This window comes from Cydia splendana, chromosome 13 (assembly GCF_910591565.1).
Source record: "Cydia splendana chromosome 13, ilCydSple1.2, whole genome shotgun sequence".
Lineage (NCBI taxonomy): Eukaryota > Metazoa > Arthropoda > Insecta > Lepidoptera > Tortricidae > Cydia > Cydia splendana.
Genome location: NC_085972.1, coordinates 9,053,075 through 9,078,800, shown reverse-complemented (window position 1 = coordinate 9,078,800; position 25,726 = coordinate 9,053,075). Strand labels below are relative to the sequence as shown.

At 37.8% G+C, this 25,726-nt stretch overlaps 2 protein-coding genes across 2 annotated transcripts; one reads left to right on the top strand and one right to left on the bottom strand.

The window, feature by feature from the left end:
- The first annotated feature begins 32 nt into the window (after window positions 1-32).
- LOC134796018 (DNA repair protein RAD50-like) lies at window positions 33-21,025 on the top strand. The gene is made up of 22 exons (XM_063767927.1): window positions 33-379; window positions 792-975; window positions 1,892-2,077; window positions 2,865-3,078; window positions 3,440-3,531; window positions 4,062-4,271; window positions 4,689-4,855; window positions 9,085-9,233; window positions 9,651-9,765; window positions 9,848-10,084; window positions 10,533-10,691; window positions 11,525-11,638; window positions 12,171-12,368; window positions 12,614-12,760; window positions 13,769-13,984; window positions 14,572-14,732; window positions 15,214-15,448; window positions 16,549-16,755; window positions 17,655-17,851; window positions 18,927-19,031; window positions 20,043-20,159; window positions 20,655-21,025. The coding sequence occupies exons 1-22, from the start codon at window positions 125-127 to the stop codon at window positions 20,899-20,901; spliced, it is 3,912 nt and encodes a 1,303-aa protein (XP_063623997.1). The 5' UTR covers window positions 33-124; the 3' UTR covers window positions 20,902-21,025.
- Window positions 21,026-21,096: 71 nt separating this feature from the next.
- On the bottom strand, window positions 21,097-25,187 carry LOC134796028 (conserved oligomeric Golgi complex subunit 8). The gene is made up of 7 exons (XM_063767943.1): window positions 25,002-25,187; window positions 24,505-24,811; window positions 23,999-24,164; window positions 23,529-23,624; window positions 23,103-23,274; window positions 22,471-22,634; window positions 21,097-21,916 (listed from the first exon to the last, which is right to left on the bottom strand). Exons 1-7 carry the CDS (start codon window positions 25,054-25,056, stop codon window positions 21,224-21,226), a joined length of 1,653 nt encoding a protein of 550 aa, XP_063624013.1. The 5' UTR covers window positions 25,057-25,187; the 3' UTR covers window positions 21,097-21,223.
- Between the last annotated feature and the right edge of the window lie 539 nt (window positions 25,188-25,726).

The window sequence follows — 25,726 nt, the reverse complement described above, 5'->3', positions numbered from 1 at the left end:
AAAAAAACATTTCATTTGGATTTGTTGTCTGTCGGCGCTTTTTCATTTTCGGTCTTGGTGGCGCGAAAACAATATTCATTTGTAGCTATCACGTGTAGATTATACTATTTATTTTCTTCTATTAATGGCAGGAATCAAGTCGTTAGCTGTTCGAGGCATACGAAGTTTTGGCCCCGATGATGCCGATGAACAACGGATATCATTCGATAAACCGTTGACTCTTATCCTTGGACAAAATGGTTGTGGAAAAACTACAATCATTGAAAGCATTCGATATGCCATCACGGGTCAGATGCCACCAGGCAGCCGAAACGAATGTTTTGTCCACGACACGAAAGTTAACAGAACAACTGAAGTTCAGGGTCAAGTTAGACTTAAGGTAAGGTTAGAATTTTCGTATAAGTACCGGCACGAAATTGACAATATTATATTATGCCACTACTTGTATGTACTTGTCTAATTTACTACATGTTTACTCATATTAGAAACTAGCGACCCACTTCGGCTTCTCACGGGTTAACAAATTATACACCTAAACCTTCCTCAAAAATCACTCAATCGATAGGTGAAACCGCATGAAAATCCGTCCAGTAGTTCATGAGTTTATTGCGAACACACAAACAGCTAGACACGGTGGCGGACTTTGTTTTACATTTTTTTATCTTTTGTTCTAACTAATAAAATATTACCGTTAGAGCATTTCTGAGAAGTAACCCTACGTGGGATTTCAGGGTTTGTCCAATGGCTAAGGTCACCCTGTATAAGGTGTAGTGATTTGTTTTTTTTTTCAGATAGTAAATGCCAATGATAAACAACTAGAAGTGTCAAGATCTATGAAAGTAACTTGCATGGCTAAAAAGAAACCAGTGTTTAAAACTTTAGATTCATTTCTCTCAGTCATTGATGAACAGGGACGAGTAAAAGATATATCATCCAGATGCGCCGACTTGGATTCTGTAATGCATCTAGAACTTGGTAAGCTTTGCACACAGTACTGTCTTTACCATAAGGGTGCATGGGGCCCATGCCCAGGGCCCCCATCCTCAGGGGGCCCCTAAGGACAGACAGTATAATTATTTGATGACCTAAAATAAATAGAAGATCATAGTAGAAAAATGTTAGTTTAATTCGCTTTTTTACTTTCCAAAAGGGCCCCAAATTCTTATGTGCCCAAAGGCCCCAGCATAGTTTAAGACAGGCCTGTTTGCACATACAGATAATAACATGCACTTATACACGGTTGGTAAAAAATAACTGCATTCCTGTTGCCAGGGAGGTTTTGGGATTATACTGAGCAACTTTTACTATGGGACCAACCCCCAATAAGCTTACCATGTTTTAGTTGTGTTTAGGCTTGTGCCTGCTCGGTCACTACAGAGAGCGCTCCGCTCTCGGTCAATCAGTCAAACGAACTAGTTCGGTCTTTTAGTTCCTTTAGTTCAGTTCGGTCATTGAGAGCTGAAATGAATATGAATCGATTTTACAGTAGTTTTTTAAAATTTTTGGCAACTGAAATACGATTTAAGTTGTACGATACTATATGACGGTTAAACATTCAAAAGCTTGACACAATAAAAACAATTATTTGATTTTCCTTCATACTTTTCAGGTTTAGGACTGTTTGTCACTCTTTTGTCTCGTTCGCACTCGTGCCAGCGTCATTGTGAACTATTTCGTTCAGTCTATTTTCTGTTTCACTCATGTCAAGCGCTCACCAATCCCACTGAACTAAAGGACCGAAAGATTAAGAGCGTGCAAAAGGATTTAGTTCCTTTCGGTCCTTGATGGGATTTCATTCTTAACAGTTCTTCGTTCATGACCGACACAAGCCTAGTTGTGTTACAAATGTGAACCAATTGATTATCTACTTAATTTTTAATATTATTTCCAGGTGTCTCTAAAGCAATTCTAAATTCAGTAATATTCTGCCACCAAGAAGATGCCAGCTGGCCCCTGGATGAGGGCAAGAAAGTCAAGGAAAGATTTGATGAAATATTTGATGCTGACAAATACAGTGCTTGCTTTGATCGGCTGAGAAAGATCCGGAAGGAGTATGCCACATCTATTAAGTTACTAGGTGAGTTAAATTCTTTATAAAAATTGTATATTGAAGGTCAGTATTAACCTCCTAAGGCTCACGGTACAAAAGTGTCATGCTATGGAACTTGCTAACCATGTAAACAAAAGTCACTAGTAAATTCATCATTCTTTGACAATTTCAATATGGCGGTTTGTTTACATAGTTAGCAAGTTCCATAGAATGACACTTTACCTGTAGCAGTGTAGCACATATTAACTTCAATTAGGAAGTTAAGTAAAAAGCAAATAACATTAGATCTATGTAAGTTTTGCAGTAGCTGAGACAAGTAAATAATACAAACTGCCAATATTACTCTTATTTTATTTATAAGTAGTCTGTTTATTGCATGTTTGATTTTTATAATATTTCATTATTGTGTATAATATTTAATAATTGTTGTGCTTGTAAAGTCCGATATGTGCTCGATTTTTTAAAACTGTACATAAGGGTGGTATTCCAATGTAACTGTCCAACTTCTTTGTCCAATGTCATTGCGTCGCACTATTTCATTAAGCAAAATGTGAGACGCAATACAAATTGGACAAAGAAATTGGATATGTGGACGACCACCCTAAGGTAAACTTTTCTTAATTTTTAACTGCATACATAGTGGAATTTATGAGTGAAACAACAATTTATAATATTACATATGGTATGATACTGATAGTAATAAAAAAATATGTCATGCACATCTTTATGATTTGATTTTAATGAAGAGTGCATCTGCAATTCTGCACCTTATTAATCTCTGCCATTAATAACATTAATGTATTTTTACTTTTAGAACAAAGTGTAGCCCACCTGAGTGAACAAAAGGATGAACTAGACAAGAAAAAATTAAATGTTGTCAATGATGAGAGCCGTATCTCTGACGCAGAGCTTAAAGTGTCCAAAATAACTCAGGAGCTTAACCCAATCACGGAAAAACTGAAAGCAATAGAGACATTACAGAAGAATTTAGTTGCATTTGAATCTAAGAGAGAAAAAATTAAAGCAAGGTAATCAATACGTTATTTAATTGTTCTTGGGATTAGGGTATCAAGCTTATCCTAGGCTCCCCAAGTGAGTTATGGCTAAAAATGTTGGGATAACATTCTGTGATTGGTAGATTTATGCATGTGGTCTGCTTGTATATTTATCTGTACCTATCTCAATGTAATACTAATTACTTTACGAACTTGGTAATTTTGGTATTTGCTTATATAAAAAACTATACTCTGGCACACCCAGCTTGTCAGTAGAAAAAGGTCGCAAATTTAAAAAAATGTAGGTGGGAGAGACAAAAATTTAATTTCGCGCCTTTTTCTACTGACTAGGTGGGTGTGTTTGAGTATAAATACAGTCAATATTTGTTTGCAGATTGGAACATTGCCAAACACAAGAACAGGAGCTGAAGAAAGCTATCAAGAATATTTTTGAAGGATCAATCACAGAGTTACAGGAAAATATAAGTATAGTTTCACTGTATCTTAAAAGATAAAGATGTAATATGGATGCGTACATTTCACTACCCCTAAATTTATTTTCTTTTATATTTAGTTCATGAAAATGCTTATCACTTTAGTACATCTAAAAGATAGTGATCCTTATTTCTATAGTAACAAAGGTATGTTACGAATTACGATATAGGTGTTTTGCCACTTTGGCCGTCATTATCTATTTGATGCTGACCATACTGTAAGCACAGATTAAATAATAGTACTAGGTACAGAAGATTCACTCTCTAACAAAACGCGTCTGTTACGATTAGGACAGATATGACCGCTAGGTGGCGACAGCGCCACGCGAGGCCTATGGCTAGTCACCAAAATTGGTGTGGGACGGATGTACTTGTAGCTACTTGTTGCGACGTGACGAAATCGCGGAGTGAGCCACGCCTGCTGTAAGGCAGTATTCATTTCAAAATGCCATGTTCTAAGTTTGCTCCAATGTTATCATGGAAGATCTTTGTTATAATTTTTTTATTTTGTCCTATTGGCAGACAGTTATGGCTCCACAGCCAAAGCAAAGCAAAAAGAACTTGATGAGTCCTATAAAAAGATATTCTCATTCAATAAGGATGAGGAGAAGATTGCCAATGAAAAAACGTCCAATGAGGTAAAGTTTAACAAGCTGATTTTATTGGAAAGCCAAAACCAGGATCGGATTGATAGAAAGAACAACATGATTGTGGAAACGGCTAAATTGGCTGGTAAGTATCTCTTATCCAGCATTTGGAAGTTTATCCTCTAGCCCAGAGGCCTATAAAAAGGCCTTCTATTCCATTGTTGATTTATTTTGGGTTGGGTTAGTATTTGATTTTCTCATAGCTAACATTATTTGGGTATATTAAAGTGTCGCTTTAGAAAAAAAAATTCATTACTTACGCGAACAAAATTAAATGTCAGTCCAACATTGAATTTTAATAAAAGGGATGCTTAGGTCAATTGACACTTATTACTTCGAAAATAGTCGCATTTTATTGAAGCATGTTAAATAATAGTGAAAGGGCTAACTGTCTTCGCCCTTTATATTATAAGATTTATAAGACAGAAGAGAAATATTTTCATTAATGGTTTTTAACTTTGGTTAAACGGGTTTAACACATTTATTTATATGTCCATTGCAGAAATTGAAATCCAACCTATAGAGTCAAGTGAGGAAGCAGACGCAGCAATTAACACGGTGAGAGATAAAATTAAATCTCTGCAGAAAGATCTTGAGGAGTTGAAATCTTTGGCTGATACAGAAGAGAACAAACTTCAGTCACTAGTCAATGCTAGTATAGATGCGCTTGTGAGTATTTTTATACATATTACATTTTACATTTTGTTTATTCCTAAGCGCTGGTGGCCTAGCGGTGAGAGTGTGCGACTTTCAATCCGACAGTCGCGGGCTTAAACCCCGGCTCTTACCAATTAGTTTTTCGGAACTTATGTACGAAATATCATTTGATATTTACCAGTCGCTTTTCGGTGAAGGAAAATATCGTGAAGAAACCGGACTAATCCCAATAAGGTCTAGTTTACCCTCTGGGTTGGGAGGTCAGATGGCAAACGCTTTCGTAAAAACTTGTGCCTACGCCAATTCTCGGGATTAGTTACCAAGCGAACCCCAGGCTCCCATGAGCCGTGTCAAAAATCCGGGATAACGCGAGGAAGATGAGATGACATTTTGTTTATTCTTCATCATTTATATTATAATTTAATACAAGTGCTGAAAATTTACTCTGCACTTGTAAAAGTATATCCAAACTATAGAAATAACCGAGGGAGTGATCAATTGATTATGGCCAAGCCAAAGTGACTTATGACCATATCTTTAAAAGCCTTAAAATCATTGAGTACAATCAATACAGATGACTTTAAAATGTAGCACCCAAGTGATAACTTTTTTCTGTCTGTACTTGGACTAAGGATTAAATATTGTAATTGTGTGTTAACAAAATTTTATAGTTAATGAATGAATGATGAATGATTTGCATTTGAATATTGGGTAACACAAGTAGGTGTTAGGTAGCTTGGGTACAATATTTTAGATTTGTTTCACCAAGATTCTACCTATACAGGTATACATGCACTGTATGTTGGATTGATTCGTTACTAACAGTAGTAGAATTTCGCCACATTGCACATTAATAATAAATATAATAATGGATGTAGGGTTGGGTCCCGTGGTACTAAAGAGCTCCTCCTCATAGACATGACCATCTGCCAACAAATCCGGCGGAACAAGGGGGCCCTCTCAGCCGCTTGGATTGACTACAAGAAGGCCTATGATTCGGTGCCTCATTCATGGTTGGGGAGGGTCTTAGAGTTGTATAAAGTGGATGCAGCTTTGAGAGCCTTCCTAAGCGCGTGTATGAGGCAGTGGACCACAGTCCTTCGTCAACCAGGAGGCGGGGATGACCCCCCTGACCCGCAGGATTTTATAAGGATTGAGCGAGGAATATTTCAGGGTGACAGTCTGAGTCCCCTATGGTTCTGCCTAGCTCTCAATCCCCTCAGTACCCTGCTGAAGGATTTGGGACTAGGTTGCCGGCTTCGGAGAGAGGGTGAAATCATTTCTCACCTTCTGTACATGGATGACCTCAAATTATTTGCACCAAATAGCCAAGACTTGTCGGAGCTACTGAAAACCACCGAAGGTTTCAGTAGTGCCATCAACATGGAGTTTGGTGTCGATAAATGTGCGGTTATGCATGTACAGCGGGGGAGGGTTGTAAATTCAACAAATTTACAACTCTCTGAGACAATGTCTTTCAGATCTATCTCTGAATCAGAAACCTATAAATACCTTGGCATGTCACAGTCGTTGGGTATTGAGGAAGAGGGTATTAGACGGTCGGTGAAGGAGCGCTTTTTCAGTCGGCTCACAAAAGTCCTTAACAGTCTTTTGTCAGGAGGCAACAAAGTGCGCGCCTTCAACGCCTGGGTAATGCCCCTACTCACATACTCCTTTGGCATACTAAGGTGGACTCAGACCGAGCTGGACGCCCTGGATCGGAGGGTCCGGTCACTGCTCACCACACATCGCATGCTACACCCACGCTCGTCAGTTATGAGATTGTACATCCCACGGAAGTGTGGAGGCCGAGGTTTCCTAAACGCCAAGGATCTCCGCAACCGCGAGGTGTACAATCTCAGGAATTATTTCCTTAACAACGAGTGTGGGATGCATCGTGATGTGGTGGCAGTAGACAGGAACCTCACGCCGCTCTCCTTGGCAAACGAGAACTGGCGCAAACCTGTGGTACTAAGTACTGCGGATCGCAAGGCGGCATGGGAGAGTAAGGTGCTACACGGGCGGTTCTACAAGGCCCTCACGGGACCCGATGTGGACCTGCTCGCGTCGGTGAACTGGTTACGATTCGGGGACCTCTTCGGAGAAACCGAGGGTTTTGCCTGTGCAATTGCGGACGAAGTGATGATGACGAACAACTATCGGAAATATATCCTGAAGGACGGTACGGTCGACATTTGTCGGGCATGCCGCCGTCCCGGAGAGTCACTCAGGCATATCATTTCCGGTTGTTCTCATCTTGCTAACGGCGAGTACTTGCACAGACATAATCTCGTAGCCAGGATTATTCACCAGCAACTTGCTCTTCTATACGGCCTTGTGGACCGCGAAGTACCGTACTACAAGTACTTACCTGCGCCTGTTCTCGAGAATGGTCGTGCCACGCTCTATTGGGATCGATCTATCATCACTGACAGGACTATTGTAGCCAATAAGCCTGACATCGTGATAATAGATCGATCGCAACGTCGGGCCGTGCTCGTTGACATCACCATCCCCCATGATGAGAATCTCGTGAAGGCCGAGAAGGACAAGTCCAGTAAGTACCTAGACTTGGCTCACGAGATAACCGCCATGTGGGATGTTGATTCGACGATCATTGTCCCGATAGTCGTTTCAGTGAACGGTCTAATAGCGAAGAGTCTCGACCAACATCTTGAGAGACTCTCGCTAGGTGGTTGGATCAAGGGTCAGATGCAGAAGGCGGTGATCTTGGACACGGCGCGGATAGTCCGCCGGTTCCTCTCTCTGCAGCCCTGACCACCGGTAGCTTGGGCCTTGCCCCGCTGCTGGCGGCACCCTAGGTTAGGTTTTTTTATAATGTGTTTATATGTATTTTTTATCGTTTTGTAAGTGTTTTTATATTTTACTTTTATACTCACATTGTAAAACCCTAACCTAAGACCCTAATTGAATAAAGAGAATAATATAATAATATTAGATGATGTATTATAATCATACGTCGGACTCCAGCGGGCATTTTCGTGGCATGTCAGAATGATAGGTAAGGTTCACAAATCAATCAATTCACTTTCGAGTATTTGTACTTAGTATTTGGTACCTACCTAGTATTTATAATGTGAAATTCCAAATATCATAGCAACTGACTGCGTTATTTATAAACGTACTTGGACTACACATAAGTCAAAATGGCGAAAAGGTTCGTTTGGCTTTATCCGTCACTCAGACAATTGCAGCTGTAAGAAAGGAACAATAGTAATACATTGTATTGTAGGAGAGGACGGAAAACCGCTAAAAGATGGACGAGTGAGTTTGACTCAAATAATATGAGTCCATCTTTAGCGTTTCCGGCCGAGGCATTACATAGTGCTTTTCACGACTACTGCGAGGAAATAAGAAAACATTTGCATAACTATAAGTACTAGCCCGCGATATCTCTGGTAGCAAATTACTAGCCACTGTCAGAGCTGTCTCTTGAATTTCGCTAGGCGTCAGCGTAAGAATATAATTTTCTTCACTAGAAGAACTCATTTTTATAGTGAGCGAGTGAGAAACACGTATCTACTGTTTTTTGTATTTTTTAGTCAAACACAATTTACACTATCCAATTCAGTGAGTATTTTCCGATCCCGCCTTTTTTACTTTTTTTAACACTTTTAAGAGGCGTTTTTCTGTTGTTTGCTTCAAACCGACTCTAAACTTAGAAGCGTTTTTGCTAAAAAAAACACAAACAGCTACAAAAGTAAAAAACGCCTTATGCGTGAACCGAATGAACTGAATGAATGAATGGTTTTGACATTTTTTTTTTAACAAAAAATTGGTCCTGTAAATAACCTAATTTTATTTTTGAAGGAAAAAGTTGCGCCAAAAAGACCTTTTATTGATTTTTATGTTTTAAATGATACTCATTGCTGTAGCTAACCGTCACCAATGACAGATGATGATAACAATGAAACATTGTAGTAGTGGTGGTTCAGGTGCTACAGCTATTGCCTACTTTCCAGCTTGGTTTTAGACCATCTATTGCCACATTTCCGAACAGTGGCGTGAAAAACAAATGAGTTAACTGGGCATGTCAAGTTCTATGAACACGGCTCTCAGGCTGTACGTTAGTTAGGTGTTAATTTTTTTTATATCCTTTAAATTTTGAATACTAGGTACATTATAATACTCGTAAGTTAAGATTTTTTTGTAAACCTTACCTTGCCCTCAAACTGCCCCCTATAGTCCGACGTTTGATTATAATTTAGCATCTTTTTTAGTCCCGCCATGAACAAAAAATATCAAATAAAGAGTCAGAAATTAAGACTGTAAGGAATAATATTGTCAAGATTGAAAGAGAGATAATGGATGCCAACGAATCAAAGCTACGATTGGAAACGGTGGAACGAAAAGTCAAAACTGCAGAAGAGTAAGTAAACATTTTGTTTTTATTTTAGTATCTTTTAAATGTTTTTTAGTGTGACTCTTATATCCTGTCGCCGCCCAGATGCCTATAAAAAGGCCTTCCATTCCATTCCATTCCAATTTAAATTTTATTTCTAGACAATTTAAAATAGCATTTGTCTTGGTAGGTCTTTCGTTGTGCTACACGATATACCCTGGTTATCTTTTCTTACATAATCAGTTACAAATTTCATCCTTACATATAAAAGAATGTAAATATTGAACATTTGGGCTTTGGGTTTACAGTTTTAATTTGTATATATTAATATTATATGTATTGTCATATTATTTTTATCAAGCAAATAAAATCCGCGCATTGTTTGCCTGAAAACTTTCATAAATGTAATGTAATAATAGTACAATGAATTATTTATATTTGTAGAGAATATGAATCAACAGTACGAGAATTAAACACAGAAGAATGTCAAAGAGAGATTAATGATGACGAAAAAGTTATAGAGCAACATGAACATGAATTAGAACAACTCAATGAAAAGGTATGTTACCGATACAATGTATTTTGAACATTATTGCATTGAAATTAAAGTTCATATTCAAAAATTACTACAAATATTTCAGGTAACGAAGCTTCAAAAACAAAGCGCAAAATTAAAAGAAAGAGATTTAATCGAAGAGTCGTTGAAGCAAAAGGAAAAACAGCTGATGCTTTTAAAGAACAAACACAGAACTGCTATCACAGAACTGTTGGGGAGAATGCCGGAGAATGGTTTTACTATGGCCATACAAGAATTTGATTTGGAAATATCAGCGGAGGTGGAATCTATGAAAAAGAAGTTGAAGGAGAAACATATTGAGGTGAGGCCACTAATACATATGTTTAATTAAATTATTGATGGCAAGTGTAACTTTTTGGTTTAGGCATTAGATGGCAGACCCTGAATCGCACAAGGGAGCGTGCGCGAACAGTAGGGGATAGCACCTACTTAGAAACGTTAAGCGTAAATGTGACGTCATCAACCAAAAGGTACATTGTCGGTTATCGATAAGGTTGATTTCAAATTGAAGCTATATGGAAATAGCGCCTTATTGACAGTCGACAACAAGTACCCTTTTGGTTGAGAATGGCACAAATGTTTGACTCAGGTCACGAGGTGGCAGATTCTCCTTCGCACACGATCCCTAGACTATTAAAAAAACATTATATTGGAGACAGAAGAGTATTTTGTTTCACGCCAAAAACTTACCACTCCGCCAGGTTTTGTGCCAATGGGCAATACTTATTTCTTTTTTTTTGTATAATAAGGTGACTAGTCAAGAAGCCGAGCGCAAACACGTTCGAGAGATGCTGAACGACCGCCGCAGCGAGTTGACGAAAGCGGAAGACCAGATGTACAAGGCTTGTGGTACCCAGTCTTATGAAGCAACACTGGCTAAATTAAATAGTACCGTAGAGAAATTGCAGGTACGTGATTAATGTGATTATACATAATAATCATACCATATTTCAGTCGTTAAATTCTCGTCGCCAAATTTTATACTTGGCGCCCATTACCGAATATTATATTTGACACCCAACGTGGAACACAAAACGCATACCCGTAGCAAAGAGAATAGAGTGTATAGAGAGTTGTTGTCAAAGTAAATTATGTAGTCGCAATGAATTTACTGCCATCTTTCGACAGATGTTTAAAACTTTTAAAACGCCATTTGACTTTTATCCTTATTCTTTCACAGATATGTGTTACATTTCAAATCACATACAAGGATCAAAGTCAAATGGCGTTCTTAAAGTTTTAAACATCTGCCTGCAAGTTCGAGAGATGCTGAATGATCGTCGCAGCATAAAAAGTCGATGGTCAGGGACCTGTTTCATAAAACCTTGTGATGAAGCTTCAGATTTTGTCATATGCACAAGCAGTACCTTTCTAATAATAGTACAAAAAGATTCCACGTGTATTAAAGTTCCAAGGTGTTATTTACATACATACATATAATCACGCCTATTTCCCGGAGGGTTAGGCAGAGACCACGGATTTCCACTTGCTACGATCCTGACATACCTCTTTCGCTTCCTTCACTTTCATAACATTCCTCATACACGCTCGCCAATTTAGGGTGCTCTTGACCTGGCCTTTCTTCAGGATTTCCCCGATCTGATCAGATCTGTGGTCTGGTGGTGTGTGGTTTTCCCCGATCTGATCAGATCAGTGGTCTGGTGGTGTGTGTGGTGTGGTGTGGTGGTGGTGTGATCTGTTCTACTAGAAATACACTAGAGAATACGTATTTTTGTTACAGGAAGATCATAATTTAGCACAATCATCGATGTATATAATCACCAAATACAAAGGACAAATCAAAGACAACAAATGTTGTCCTTTGTGTAACCGTGGATTTGATGCGGACTCTGAAGTAAGATATATTTTTATTCTAAACTATATTGAAAGTGATTTTTCACTTATTTTTCAATTGGGGATATTAATGCAATGTTCTGCTGCCAGAGTGCAGCACTAAGCTAGCTAGTAAACCATAGAGTAACTTGTACATACTGTGCCTTAAACTATTTTTTGAAACAAGTTTTCACAGACAATAAAATATGTCATTGATGCATCAAGACGGTTTGTTAACAAGGGCCTACCGGGAAACGCGAAAATCGAAAATTTGTTATCTGCCCCTTTATCTTTCGAATATGCAAGAGTGATAGAAAGGTTAGATAACGAAATTTCGATTTTCTTGTTTCGTGGTAGACTCCTAGATTGTGATGGATAGTGGTAGTGGCGCCCCCTACGCAGAGTTTTGCGTAATAGTCTTTGTTTTGCTGTTCTAATTATCTTATTTCTTTCATCTTATTGTCCTGTGTATGTGTGTTTTATGGAATAAATGTCTTTCTTCTTCTTCTTCTTCTTTCTTCTAATATTCCCTATTAATGTAACTATTTACCCAGGTGACCGACTTAATATCCCAACTGACAACTCAAGTAATGAATGTTCCGGCGAAATTGGATAAAATCGCAGAAGAATTGCAAAGAGCCTCTGCCAAGAAAGATGAACTGCTCGGTATGAGATCCCTGAATGAAAAAATTCAGTCATTAAAAGAGAAGGAAATACCACAATTGGAGAAAAGACTTGGTGATGTGGACAAGGTATGTATTGTAATATTTTATTCTTATAACTGCAAACTTATATATTTGTCATACATTTTTTTTTATGTGTTGATGCACATCATAATTATTATCTTTAGAAAATTTTGAACATTGATTTGCCATTGGGTCCGACGTTCTCTATTCTATTTTGTATGGCAGGCTTATTCACCTATCAACCTATAGATGATATATCTGTCCACTATGCAAGTTATTCTGGTAGTCACTCTAAACTTATATTTTTTCAGAACATTTCAGCAATATCAGAGTCTGTCGAAGAAATATCGATGTCTCTGATGGAACCAGAGCAGAAGTTGCAGACAGCCAAGCAGGTCGCGGGCCACATGCCGCTCATGGACCAGATGATCACTGAAGTCAACAGTATCACTAAAAACGTAATGTATCCTTTTTCTTGTAAAATTCTTACTTATATTTTTTACTTTTGAATACCAGTCACAGATGGAGTGCCCGCTCTTCGCTAATGTGCGAAGCGGCGTGGGGCTAAATGATAAAATATATACAGATGTAGTGCATAATCGTTTTCCATCGTATATTTTCGAAAACGTTCGTCATGCTACTTCAGTCAAGCTCAGTACTTTTGTACCGAGACTGACTGAAATAGCAAGACACTTTCGTACGTTTCCGTGAAAATACGATGGAAAATAACTATGCACTACATCTGTACTAAACACGTCCATCATGTCAGTTGATAAAGACGCGAATTTCAAATTCGGTGAAGGAAAACATCGTGAGGAAACCGGACTAATCTTACTAAGGCCTAGTTTCCCCTCAATTCTTGGGATTAGTTGTCAATAAGCGGACCCCAGGCTCCCATGAGCCGTAACATAATGCCGGGATAACGCGAGGAAGATGATGAAATTAGACTTCATCTCAGAACCTTAGCTTCCTGAGAGAATATAACCAAACGGAGTGGTCATTAACAGGCGTTCCCCTCTGTCGAAAATAGGCGGCCAATGGTCAACCACATAGTCTAATAAAACATGGTCTTCTATTCCCAGAGTGACACAGGCCTACGTCACAACAACATGGCCGCTATATATAGCGCTATCGCATATTATCATATAGCGCTGTCGCATGATGACGTAGGCTTGTGTCAGTTAGGTGACCTAGAAAAGACGGGAATGGAGTACCAGGCGGAGTATATTATTATACCATGGTCAACCACATGTATGGACTGACGTTTATCTGACATGGCTATGTTTACGTTACGTATACATTTGATGTGCCCCTCCCCCGCAAAAAACGGCAGACTATTTTGTACCGAAAATTATAGACATGGCGTCTCCATTGGTTATATCCTCTAAGTTATCTTCATACTTAAATTGTAAATTTGTAATAGGCTAATTATGTAAAAGTGTTTTACTTGAATCTTTTGTTGACAGTTAGAAGCCATAAAATCTCAATGCAGAGGCCTAGAATCCGATATGACGCTTGACGAAGCGACAGCAAAGCAAACTGACTTGAGACAAAAGATCAGCACGCTTCGATCACGAGTCAAGAGTGCTCAGTTGAAGCTCAACGCGCACTCAAAGAAATTGCAGACCAAGGCTGAGTCCAAGAATAAGTTGAAGGAGGAATATCTCAACATACAGAAAAAGGTAGGCTGTTGTGAGCAACTAATATAAAAAATAGTAGTTACCACAGGGTAAAAGAAGATAAATGATTCCCAGTACCAGTACCTAGTTTCCTTTCCAACGAAATCTCTTTGCTGAATTGCTCACGGTGACCTAAAAATTCCGCTGTTACTATAGTTCGTTTTTTTTAAGCATTAGTAAGAAGGTAAGCGATCTTGACATGTCTTTTAATTGAAAAATGCTTTTTAAAAATCAGTAACTATTACTTATGAAAGCAGAAGAATATAAATGATCGTATTAGATTCATAATTGTCACATATTTGCCGTGACTTATTTTTAAAACGTATTTTTCAATAAAAAGACACGTCAAGATTGTTTACCTTATTTCTAATGCTAAAAAAAACGAACTATAGGGATAACAAGTAACAACTTGGTGGTAACAGCTGGGAACGCGCCATGATCAAATTTGAACAAGCAAGCGGCACGTCATTGTGAACCTTATCGCAATGCTCGAAGGTTTACATTGAGCTGTAGCCGCGCACGTCACTTGACGTCTTTAGCGGTCAAAAGGTTAAAGAGAGTGTAAATCTTATGTTCTTATATTATTTTAGGTTCAAGAGTTACATAATTTGCAAGAAACCCTAAAGCAATTGCAAGCAAACAGCGAGAAGTATGCTCTAGAACTGAAACAGCTACAGGACGCCACCGGAGCGCTCAAAGCGGAACTTAAAGAGAAGGAAAACGCCAAGACTGAGACAGTAAAAAAGAATAGGTATGTTCAAGCTAGCATTTTTGTACAATATTGAATCTTATTCCTTGGAAATAAAGTGTGAAAACATTTACGAGTAAATGTTTTTGCGGTATTTTTACTACCAAATGGAGTTCAATAGAAACGGTAAAAAGTGTAAACTAGCAAATTGACGTTTTACCGTTTTACATTGTCTAAAGATACATTTTATTTTTAGCGGTCTTACTCGCACATGGCCATTCCTTTTTCAGACCATTAATCATCTTATTTACCTAAACAACGATAGATAAACTAGTTAGACCAAGACCAACATTCCAAGCAAGTTATGAATGAAAGTAACTTGATAGATATCCCTTTGAACGCCACGACTATCGTGCGTGGCGCGTCATCGGGTCATCGTGAACCTTATCAGAACACACTAAGGTTGATATTGGGTTGTAGCCGCGCGCGTCAGTTGACGTGTTTGGCGGTCAAGTTTATAAACAGTAATAATTCTCGTTTACAGAACCGCAATCGATACTAAACGAAGCTTTATAACGAAAATCTTAAACTCATTCGATAAAGTGAAGACCATTATAATAGAGATAAGACAACATGAAGAGAAGAACGTTCAACGGGAAATGGATAAAATAAAAGAGGCGAACGAGCGGCTGTTGGAACGGCAGAAACAGATTATGACAGACAGGAACACTCTTACTAAAAGAATAGACTCGTTGAAGGATGAATTGGCCAAGCAAGAGGTAGTCATTGCGAACTAATTTATGACGTAGGTAAAGGTACCTTATGGCGGTTGGCGCTTAGGCTATTATTAACGACGCTCCAATACTAATGGGGCGCTACGTGACGTGAGCGCTAACCGCCAGGTATGTACCTTTACCATAAAACGTCACGTTTTAGACTGTAATCTTGAACACAATTTTGTATCAACTATTTCTTGAAGTTATTCTGCCCTATCGGCCAAGAAACATCAGTGGCATTTTTTTGACATATACCTGTACTTAATTGCGTGTTTTAGTATCTGCGATCTGCTTAGTATATAGCTGACAAAGGACTGGCTCCAATTTCACCACGGTGACAGGTGCGACAATTGTAAAACATCACTGTTGCTGACGTCACAGGCATCCATGGGCTACGGTTACCGCTTACCATCGGGCGGGCCGTATTCCTGTTTGCCACCATCATTGTTTTATTAAAAAAAACTTTATTATATCGGAAAAAAACAGATATTTCTCTTGCTAAGTTTATGACAATTATCACAAGAAACACTACAATTGTCACGAAATTCCGACATATCACTCATTACCTGTCAAGAATTACCTACAATTCTTCTAAATCTTGACAATTGTCAGAAACTTCGCAAAAGAAATATCTGTTTTTTTCCGATATAATAAAGTTTTTTTAAATAATACAATGATGGTGGCAAACAGGAATACGGCCCGCCCGATGGTAAGTGGTAACCGTAGCCCATGGATGCCTGTGACGTCAGCAACAGTGATTTTACAATTGTCGCACCTGTCACCGTGGTGAAATTGGGGCCTGGGCGTATCGTTATGGTAAAAAATGTTTATTAAATCTAAATCTATTAAAATCATGGTTTTTAAAGAGTGCATTTTTGTGATGTGTTTCAAGGAAAAGTTGATTCACCCATAATCTATGTATCTACCAGCTACCCACTTTATTCACAAAGCTGTGAAGATATTTTAAAGTTTACATTTTGGGCATTAACTTGGTAGTTTGTAGTTTTGTGGTACTTAGGTATTTGACCCTAAAAACTAAAACAAAATTTTACGCGATTAAGTCCCGTTTTAGTAAATAATAACTAATTTGATCTGTTCCACAGATTTACAAACGCGACTTAGACGATAATCTCAAACTGAGGAAAGCCCTAACGGAAATTGCTAGCTGTGATAAAGAATTAGCGGAAATCAATGAGAAGATGAGCGGCGTCAATATGGATATGATCTCCGAAAAGGGACCTTTAATTAATAAGCATACACAGTTGCTCAGAGAAAAAGCGACTACCGAAGGAGAATTAAACGAAATTAAAGTATGTATAATAATATGTGATGTTCCACGGGTAATAGTACATTATTGTCGAGGCTCGGAAGTAGCTACTTGCAGGCTGAGGATTCGTATTAAACAGACGACCTTGGGAGTCCGTTTAATTGAATCCGAAGCCAGCAAGTAGCCTTCCAGCCGAGTCATATATAGTGCTTTTCCCAAAAATGGTGCAAGAAATATAAATATAATAGAAATATTTTACAGAAGCAACGTTCTTACGTATATATTTTCACAGAAAAAAGTAGAAACAATTGAAAAAATTAGCTTTGCCGCCTTTTTATTTTTTTAATTAAAAAATAGAAGTGTATTTTTCTGCCGAAAATACGCCAACCTATTTGAGACAGTTAAATAGTCGCGGTACCAACATTATAATTATAAGTACTAATCATCTGTTTGGCTGTTTAATGGGCCTGTGCCTTCTTTTGATATGGCCATTTCAACTTTTAAAAAGTTTGGAACACGACAAATAACGGAATTTGAATGCAACATTGCAGTCCCAAAATCGAGACCGCAATGTTTTTAACTTTTTAATTTTTGACTGACCGTAAACTACGCGCTTCGCGACCAATCGACTTTGTCGTCCATTTTTGAGAAAAGGTACTTTTTGGCGCTTACGTCCCGTAACGCGCATTAGTATTGGATCGCCTTTAATAACAGCTTAAGCGCCCACCGCCATATAAAGGTGCCCGTGGAAAGTCAATTATTAGATATTTGTAATTGTATTTTGTAATTTTTATTACTTGTAAAAATTTTACATGTAAAAGTGCCCCTGTGGCCTATTTGCTGAAAAATTGTTTGTTTGATGTTTAAGACTAATTATAATTGGCCTAATAAAGCCAAAGACGTGGAGTGAAATAAATTACATTATTCTTTTGATTTCTACAGAAAAGACTGCAACAAAATAGGCTAGAACTAAAGAAAGCTCAGAATAAGGACGTCGAGAAGAAATACAGGGAAAAGTTCTACGAGATGAAAGTGACGCAAGCATTAGAAAAAGATATCAAAGAGTATTCTGTGGCTTTAGAAAAGTGTCTCATGGAGTTCCACAAAGAAAAAATGGAGAACATCAATCTTATCATAAGGTATGAGAACCAACAGTATACCTTGTTTTCAACTTTTCATATCTACAATTTTTTTGACAAATTTTAATTTTTGATACAAGCTTTTATAGCCGACTGTACTATTGTTTCAACAGGAACTAATACTATTCGAGACAATTCTAACAAACCCAAACACAATTAGGTTACGTTTTTTAGGGTACCGTACCTCAAAAGGAAAAAACTGAACCCTTATAGGTTCACTCGTGCGTCTGTCTGTCCGTCTGTCTGTCACGGCCCATTTTCTCCAAAAGTAACAATCAAGTTGAAATTTACGTTAACAAATGAATTTTAAACATAGAGGCCACTTTTCGGGGGTAAATGAGAAAATTAAAAAATATGTAATGTTTTTTAAACTATATCGTGTTACATATCAAATGAAAGAGCTCATTTTGAGAATCTCAAAGATATTTTAAAATAAATAGTTTAATGGTTATTTAAGAAAATAGCCAAAAATTTACCATTCCCCTCCCTTTATCTCCGAAACTACTGGGTCTAAAATTTTGAAAAAAATATAATATAGTTCTTTACCTATAGACGAAAGGAAAACCTATTAGAAATATGCAGTCAAGCGTGAGTCGGACTAATTACTTAGTTTTTGATCCGACCCCTACGGGTTTTTTAAAGGCAATTCACTCGCGATTTACATATAAAAATACATTGTTAAAAATTGGGTAATACGGAACCCTTGGAACGCGAGTCCGACTCGTACTTGGCCGGTTTTTTATTACAGAGTCTCACGTGACCATCATCAAATCAGCTCGATGGTACCATAATATTGCATTGTCACCTCAACTTTACATATGTATGTAAAGTTTCAACTCAATCGTCTAATTTAGCTTGCAAGATTTGACCGGAACATCATACAAACAATCATTGCCAGTTAAATAAAAGCTTGTAAAAACGGGATGATTGTGTGAGTGACAAATTTTCCAACCCAACTGTCATTTTAGTATCTAGGATATAAGAACACAGACTAGACCTTAACGTCATTGCATAAGGTTCACAATTTAACACTCAAGATTTTATTATCGGTATTAAAATGAAAGTTAACTTTCAGGGAAATGTGGCGGAAGATATACAGAGGAAACGATATTGACTATATAGAGATAAAGACTGAATCAAGTATGTCTGCTGACATGGAAAGACGGAAATACGATTATAGGTAAGTAATAACGCTTTTCTAATTGTTTAATATCGAATACTAATACGAGTATAGAATGTACAGTAAAACCTCGGTTACCCGAATCCTCAATTATCCTGTTTTTATGGAAAAAGGTGTGGTTTTTGTTTGATATAGTCCAAAAGAACACGTTTCGATTATCCGAATTCTGTCCCAATTAGTTCGAATAATCGAGGTTCTACTGTAGTGCAAAATAAAGTCGAAAATTTGACAGTTCAAGTAGACGGCGTAGTACGGCGCCATACATTTTGTGGAAACTAGTCTCTCAAACATCAGAATACTTAGACAAGTAGTGCAAAATATTACAGCCGCAATTCTGCCAACTGGAGTAGATGGCGCTATTCGGCAGCGTGTCTTTTGTGTTTACTGGATCTAGGGCGTATTCAGCTTCAGGCAATTTAGGTCTGGGGAGTAGTCACCCGGTCAAATCCAAGTTATTTTTTCGCAAATAAAACTCCGCCTATGAACTGAATTCTCAAATTTTAGCGCTTGAGCTTGTATGTACCGTATGTACAGTCGCCGTCAAATATATCGGAGCGGCCAAGGTGTTCCCAATATCTAAACACGCACTCTAACGCCTTGACAATAGAGGGCGGGTTCAAATATTTGTGAGCACCTTGACCGCTCCGATATATCTGATGGCGACTGTACATAACATAACATTATGTTGCCGGTAGCGCCATCTACTTCTTCAGTTGTTAAATTCGCAGCTATAATATTCATGGTCTAATAAAACATGGTCTTCTATTCCCAGAGTGACACAGGCCTACGTCACAATAACATGGCCGCTATATATAGCGCTATCGCATATTATCATATAGCGCTGTCGCATAATGACGTAGGCTTGTGTCAGTTAGGTGACCTAGAAAAGACGGGAATAGAGTACCAGGCGGAGTATATTATTATACCATGATAATATTTTAAACTTAACGAATCTCTGTATTTCCCATTATCTATGATACAATCTAATTCGTTTATGAATTACTGTTTCAGAGTTGTACAAAGTAAGAACAATGTTGAGATCGATATGAGGGGGCGATGCAGTGCTGGACAAAAAGTATTAGCCTGTCTCATTATAAGATTGGCTCTCGCAGAAACGTTTAGTTCTAGGTGAGTAAACTTTAAGGCAACTAAGTCCTAGGGCGACCGCTAGCTGGCTCCGTGCACCCGCGCTAGCTAGCAGACGTCCCTAGAGTAACGAAAGTGAACACGGACTCGAAAGCGCTGCGTACCAAGGCCCTCGACAAGGTGGACGGACAACGCAATTGCATTGCATGTAGACGTATTGTAAGCTTCTCGTTACGATATAAAGAACTTTTCTTTCGACGATCATCTTACATATCAAGACGAGTGTGGCCATCTTTGGTCTCCAATTCCAGCTCAATCGAACATCGGGAGCCTAAACAAACTAACAAATAACTCGTATGTATAACCCTTTTCCAGGTTGTACCAATCTAGAAGGACAACAAATCCAAATAATTACGTTTTGTCGAATCTTAATTTGAACCTTAAATCGGAATGCTAAGGTTGAAATTAAATTGACACCTATGTGGTCGATAAATCGTATTATGCCTGAAAAAGGGATAATCAAAAATATTCTTTCAGGTTCGGCATCCTAGCCCTAGACGAACCCACAACAAATCTAGACCACGAAAACGTGCGGAGCCTATGCTCTGCTCTCGGCGAGATAGTCCAAGAGCGCATGAGACAAAAGAACTTCATGTTCATCATCATCACCCACGACAAGGAATTCATAGAGTCCCTCGGCAATGTGGACAAGGTCACGCATTACTACGAGGTCTCCAGGAACGATGAGGGGAAATCACGAGTCAAAAAGATTAGGTTTAGTTAAGCTTAGCTTTGTTATGTCATTCCATTTATTTACCTGTTGAAGGCAGTGCCTTACAAGCGTTTATTTAACCTTTATAAGTGTAACTTTATGTTATCTTTTTTCAATAAAAAGCTTTTGTATTATTTTTTAACGTTTTATTTGCTTAGATAAGGACGCCACGCCGAAACTTTGTGTCTTATGCGTTCTCTCTATAAGTATATTGTTTAGCTTAAATCGGTGTTTAAGTTTCGGCGAGGTCGATTTCTTATAGTTAAAATTATAAATACATTATAAATTATGATACAATTCATACAATATGTTGTATACACATAAAATTCATATTTCAATTGATAGTAAGCCCAGTAATACTATTCAAAGGCTCGCAAATACCGACTTGGTCAATGTGCAGAAGCTTGCTTTCTTGTAAAACCGTCAAAGTAACACCAAGGAGCTCCGCAATCTGAGTGGACGGGAACGATAACGACAGGCACTTCGATATATACGGCACGAAATCTTCAGTAAAACAAATGCATAACGAAACAAAATTCTGCCTCTCGATATCCGTAAAAGCTTGTTGTTCTCTGTGGTAAAATGCCGTTAACACTTGGACAGCCTGGTTCAAGGAGTTCCTATATGCATTGTATACTTCTTTCACTATATTCAATGGAGCTGTGTTTCTTAACATATTCAGTACTATCAACATTCCATTGCAGTATTCAGCCAACGGATAATAGTCTAAGAGACTTTCTGGAGGCCCCGCAGAAGCATTCTCATTCACTGGTCGTGGCACATTCTTTATAGTAGGCACTTTATACGACTTCATCTGGTTCTCAAAGTGGTTTTCCGCTTTGTCTAATCCTTTGTAGAATAGTGCCAAAAGATTTTTTCTAAAGAGCGGGGTCAGAGTGCATCTCATGTCCGCGCCGACTCTTCCAAATGATAGACAGAGATACATACACTGGTTAAATAGGGATTCGAAGTTGGATTCGTCTTCGTTTTGTAAGTCTCGGTTTAGGATTTGGGCCAAAACTTCTACCTGCAAAAAACAAGATAATATAATGCAGATCATTGTATTTTAGATTCAATTAGTAAGGCCTCGAAATAGAAGTCGGAAGTCCTAACGATATGCAAAACAATCCTCTTAAGACCCTAAATCTTTATGGCAAAATGAGCATTTGTGACAACCAAGGCTTGACCAGGGGTGCGAAACTCCTGACTTTGGCCAAACTTTGCTCCGCTCGGCTCAGCATTGCTCCGAGCAATTATTAGGATTGACACAACTTGATGTCCCTTTGCGTGCACGACCACAAATAAGATAAAGGCTTGAATTTTGACAACCCTAAATAGCCTAAAGGGATAGTGCCATATATTAGAAAAGGACAGCATGATTCGACCCTGAACCGCTGTCAAACTTCGGTTTTGTAGGAAGTTTCCTTTCTGTACGGTAGTACTATTATTTATTCTATGACTTGATTCTTTGAACGTGAACCTTGTCCGAATGCATGAAGGTTGATATTGGGTTGCAGCCGCACGCGTCAGTTGACATATTTTACATACTTTGCGGTCAAAAGGTTAAGGTTTACCATGTACCTTTTGTTTCAACCAACAAGACAAGGCACTAGTTCCATTCAGTTCGTCTTCTCTCGCCCTGGACTCGTGGGCGTCGGAGAGAAATATTGATTTGTGCTGCGTCAGTACGTTAAACAGGTGAATTCGGTGCAACTCCACTATTCTCCTCAACAGTCTTTCGCTGGCTGCAATGAATACAAAATGCAGGTTAAAACAAAGTATGGTACCTACTCGCCTACTACAGCCTGGCAAAAAAGAGTAGAAATTAAAAAGTGGCAACACTGTAGTGTCGTCCTGTTCTCTTATATAAATTGATCTGAAAGGGACGACACTACAGTGTTACTGCTTTTTTAATTTCTACTCTTTTTTGCCAAGCTGTAATTTAGCTGTTCCTCAGGAATATTTTTTTTTATTGATGCATAGGCAACACGGCCATCAGCTTAAACATGAATACATTACAATTATAATAATAGAACCTTATTAACTACTTAAAAAAATTACACGCACGTTAAATTAAAAAGTAAGTATGTGACATGTAATTTTTTGAGTAGGTATACCACGTTATTTTTGTTTTAATTTATTTATGACAATAAATAAAATACAGACGAATACAATAACCTCCTTTTGTTTTTTTTTTAGTCAAAAATACATACATTCGGTATTTTTGGCATCCTCCAAAGCTTTTTCGAACCAAGCGTTTCTTGCTTTCAAAAAATGCAAATGAAGACCATCAGATGTGTTAGTCTTGCTTCCTGTGTATTGAATGCTGCCATCGTCATCCGTCGACCGGTATACGGTGTTGGCTCTTCGGAGATATCCAAGTATCTAAAATATATAATTAAATCAATCTGTATCCTATTTTGAACTTTAATTTCATAACAATTATAATTATAGTATTGCTGCCCATGATGCCAGCTGTCAATGTCACTATGCAAGCGTGACAGGAATATAATTATGCGCGTGCAATAGAGATAGCAACAGTCGCCTGTCGTCGCCGTCAATGTACGAAAATCCTTGTGGTAAGCGTCCTGTCTTTAGTATCCTATTTTGAACTTTAATTGCATAGCAATAAAAACTACCTGAAGACATTGCGGCAGCGGCAAATCATATCGGAGCTGATTGAACAAATGATATAGTGTCTCAAACCAGAGGGTCATGATCTCGGATGTCGTATTCTGCAAATAAAAGTTAATTAGATTATTTGCAATTGCTATATTGCAATGCTGTGTAAGGCATAACCTAGGTAAGGTTTAGATGTAGTGTATGATTATTTTCCTTCGTATTTTCACGGAAACGTACGAACGTGTCTTGCTATTTCAGTCAGTCTCGGTAAAAAAGTACTGAGGTTGACTGAAGTAGCATGACAAATACGAACGTTTCCGAGAAAATACGAAGGAAAACAATTATGCACTACATCTGTAAGGCATGTGGGATGCAGAAACTTTTACTACAAATACAGGAAAACATTTTCTAGAAATTTTTTGAAAGAATTGAAAGGGCCAATAGGTGTTTAAATTAAAAAAAAAATAGTTATTCATTGTGTACAAACCTGAACTAAGGGTATCTCAGAATACCGCTTAGATAAGTTCCGGATGAAAGTGAAGATATCCAAAGCGCTTTCATAGTCCTCGGCGGAGAGGGCTTCACGCATCAACGCAGGCAACTCTAAAAGTTCCAGTAACTTCTCACTCTGGTTGCGAATGGAACTGTAGCGACTGGAATTTACAACATAACAGACAATTCAGTATTTACAATGTCAAAACTGAAATTGAACTTTATGCATATGCATGTAGGTCTATGTTGCTCTGTGGTGTGTGACCGAATAATCTGTCTTCGGTGTTGGACCTGCGGTCAACTCACAATGTAATTACTATATTTTTTTAGAAACATAATGACAGTATATTGTGATTAGAGTTGAATGGGTTAAGTTATCACAACCATAAGTTAAAGTACTGTTTCCCATGCTGTTCAATTGATACATGATTACATTTTCCTGTATAGAAAATGTTTCCAGAGTTGCCATGCTCTATTAGAATATATGTACTTTTATTTTACCTTTTCTCCTTAACAATATTTCCAGCCATTTGCGAAAAATTCTCACATTCCTGTATAAAGTCAGGCGTAGCCTCAAGAAACTTTGTCAGTGATTCTTTAGAATTCCCAAGGTCCTTCATGATGGTCCGTGAAATCTCTGCTGTCTCCACAAATGTCTTGTAATTTGTAAACGCTAGGTCTTGAGTTTGCTCTGTCAGTTGGTTCATCTCTTCAGTCAATCTTTCTGGCTCTTTTCTTATGTGATCCCAATTTTGCGACCCCAGTTTTTTAATGTATTCATTGATTTCACTGAAGTACTCTGCATTTTCTAAAATTAATATATTTTAATGGATATTAGTAAATATAATAATGCATGGAAAATGGTATAAGTATGCTTTGTGTTATAATCAATGGAGCAATGGTAAAGTCACAAGGGTATTGTAGCATCGCCCTACTAACTGATACCATAATAGTGGCAAACATTTCGCTGGAATACTAGATGTAGAATAGATTCTTACCGCTGCTGGAATCTGGGAACAACAACTGGCACAGTTCGGTTAGTTCTTGAGCCATGGTTGATGGAAAATTAATTAATAGGAATGAAACAAGCCTAGTTCAAGATTACACTCAGTAGTAGTAAGATTTTATGAGCATAATTATATTTTATCGTAGCGCTCTTTCAAAAGTAATTTCTCACTCAACACTGGACTGACAGTATTTGTTTTGACAGTTCTTTTGACATTGACAACGTCCACGTAAATTTATCGAAGGTTGATAACCACGCCATCTATTGCCGAGAAAATAAATATTCATTCTAGAGGCATTTGTAACGATTTCTTAACTAAAAGCATGTTCGACACTACTCACACGAAACATGCTTGAGTTTATTTCAAAAATGTAAAACGCCTTAACAAGCTACAACGCTTCGTACTACGCAAACATAATTTCATAAATTTGGAATTTCAAAAATAAATAATTGACTTATATGCTCAATAGAGAAATAAATAAAAGTTATTTAAATTAAATAATCAATGATTTTATTGTACCAATTATAAAATATCGAAAAGTGTATAGAATAAGAATGATTTATTTTTGTTTATTTAGTCGTATAAGGTATAACGAAACATAAAATGGATGGATTGGGGAAATGGAAGATAGAAGATTGCCATTCTTTTATTAACCAAATTCTTACGAATATAACCAAATAAACAGCTAAATACGTTATAAAATATTATTATTTAGT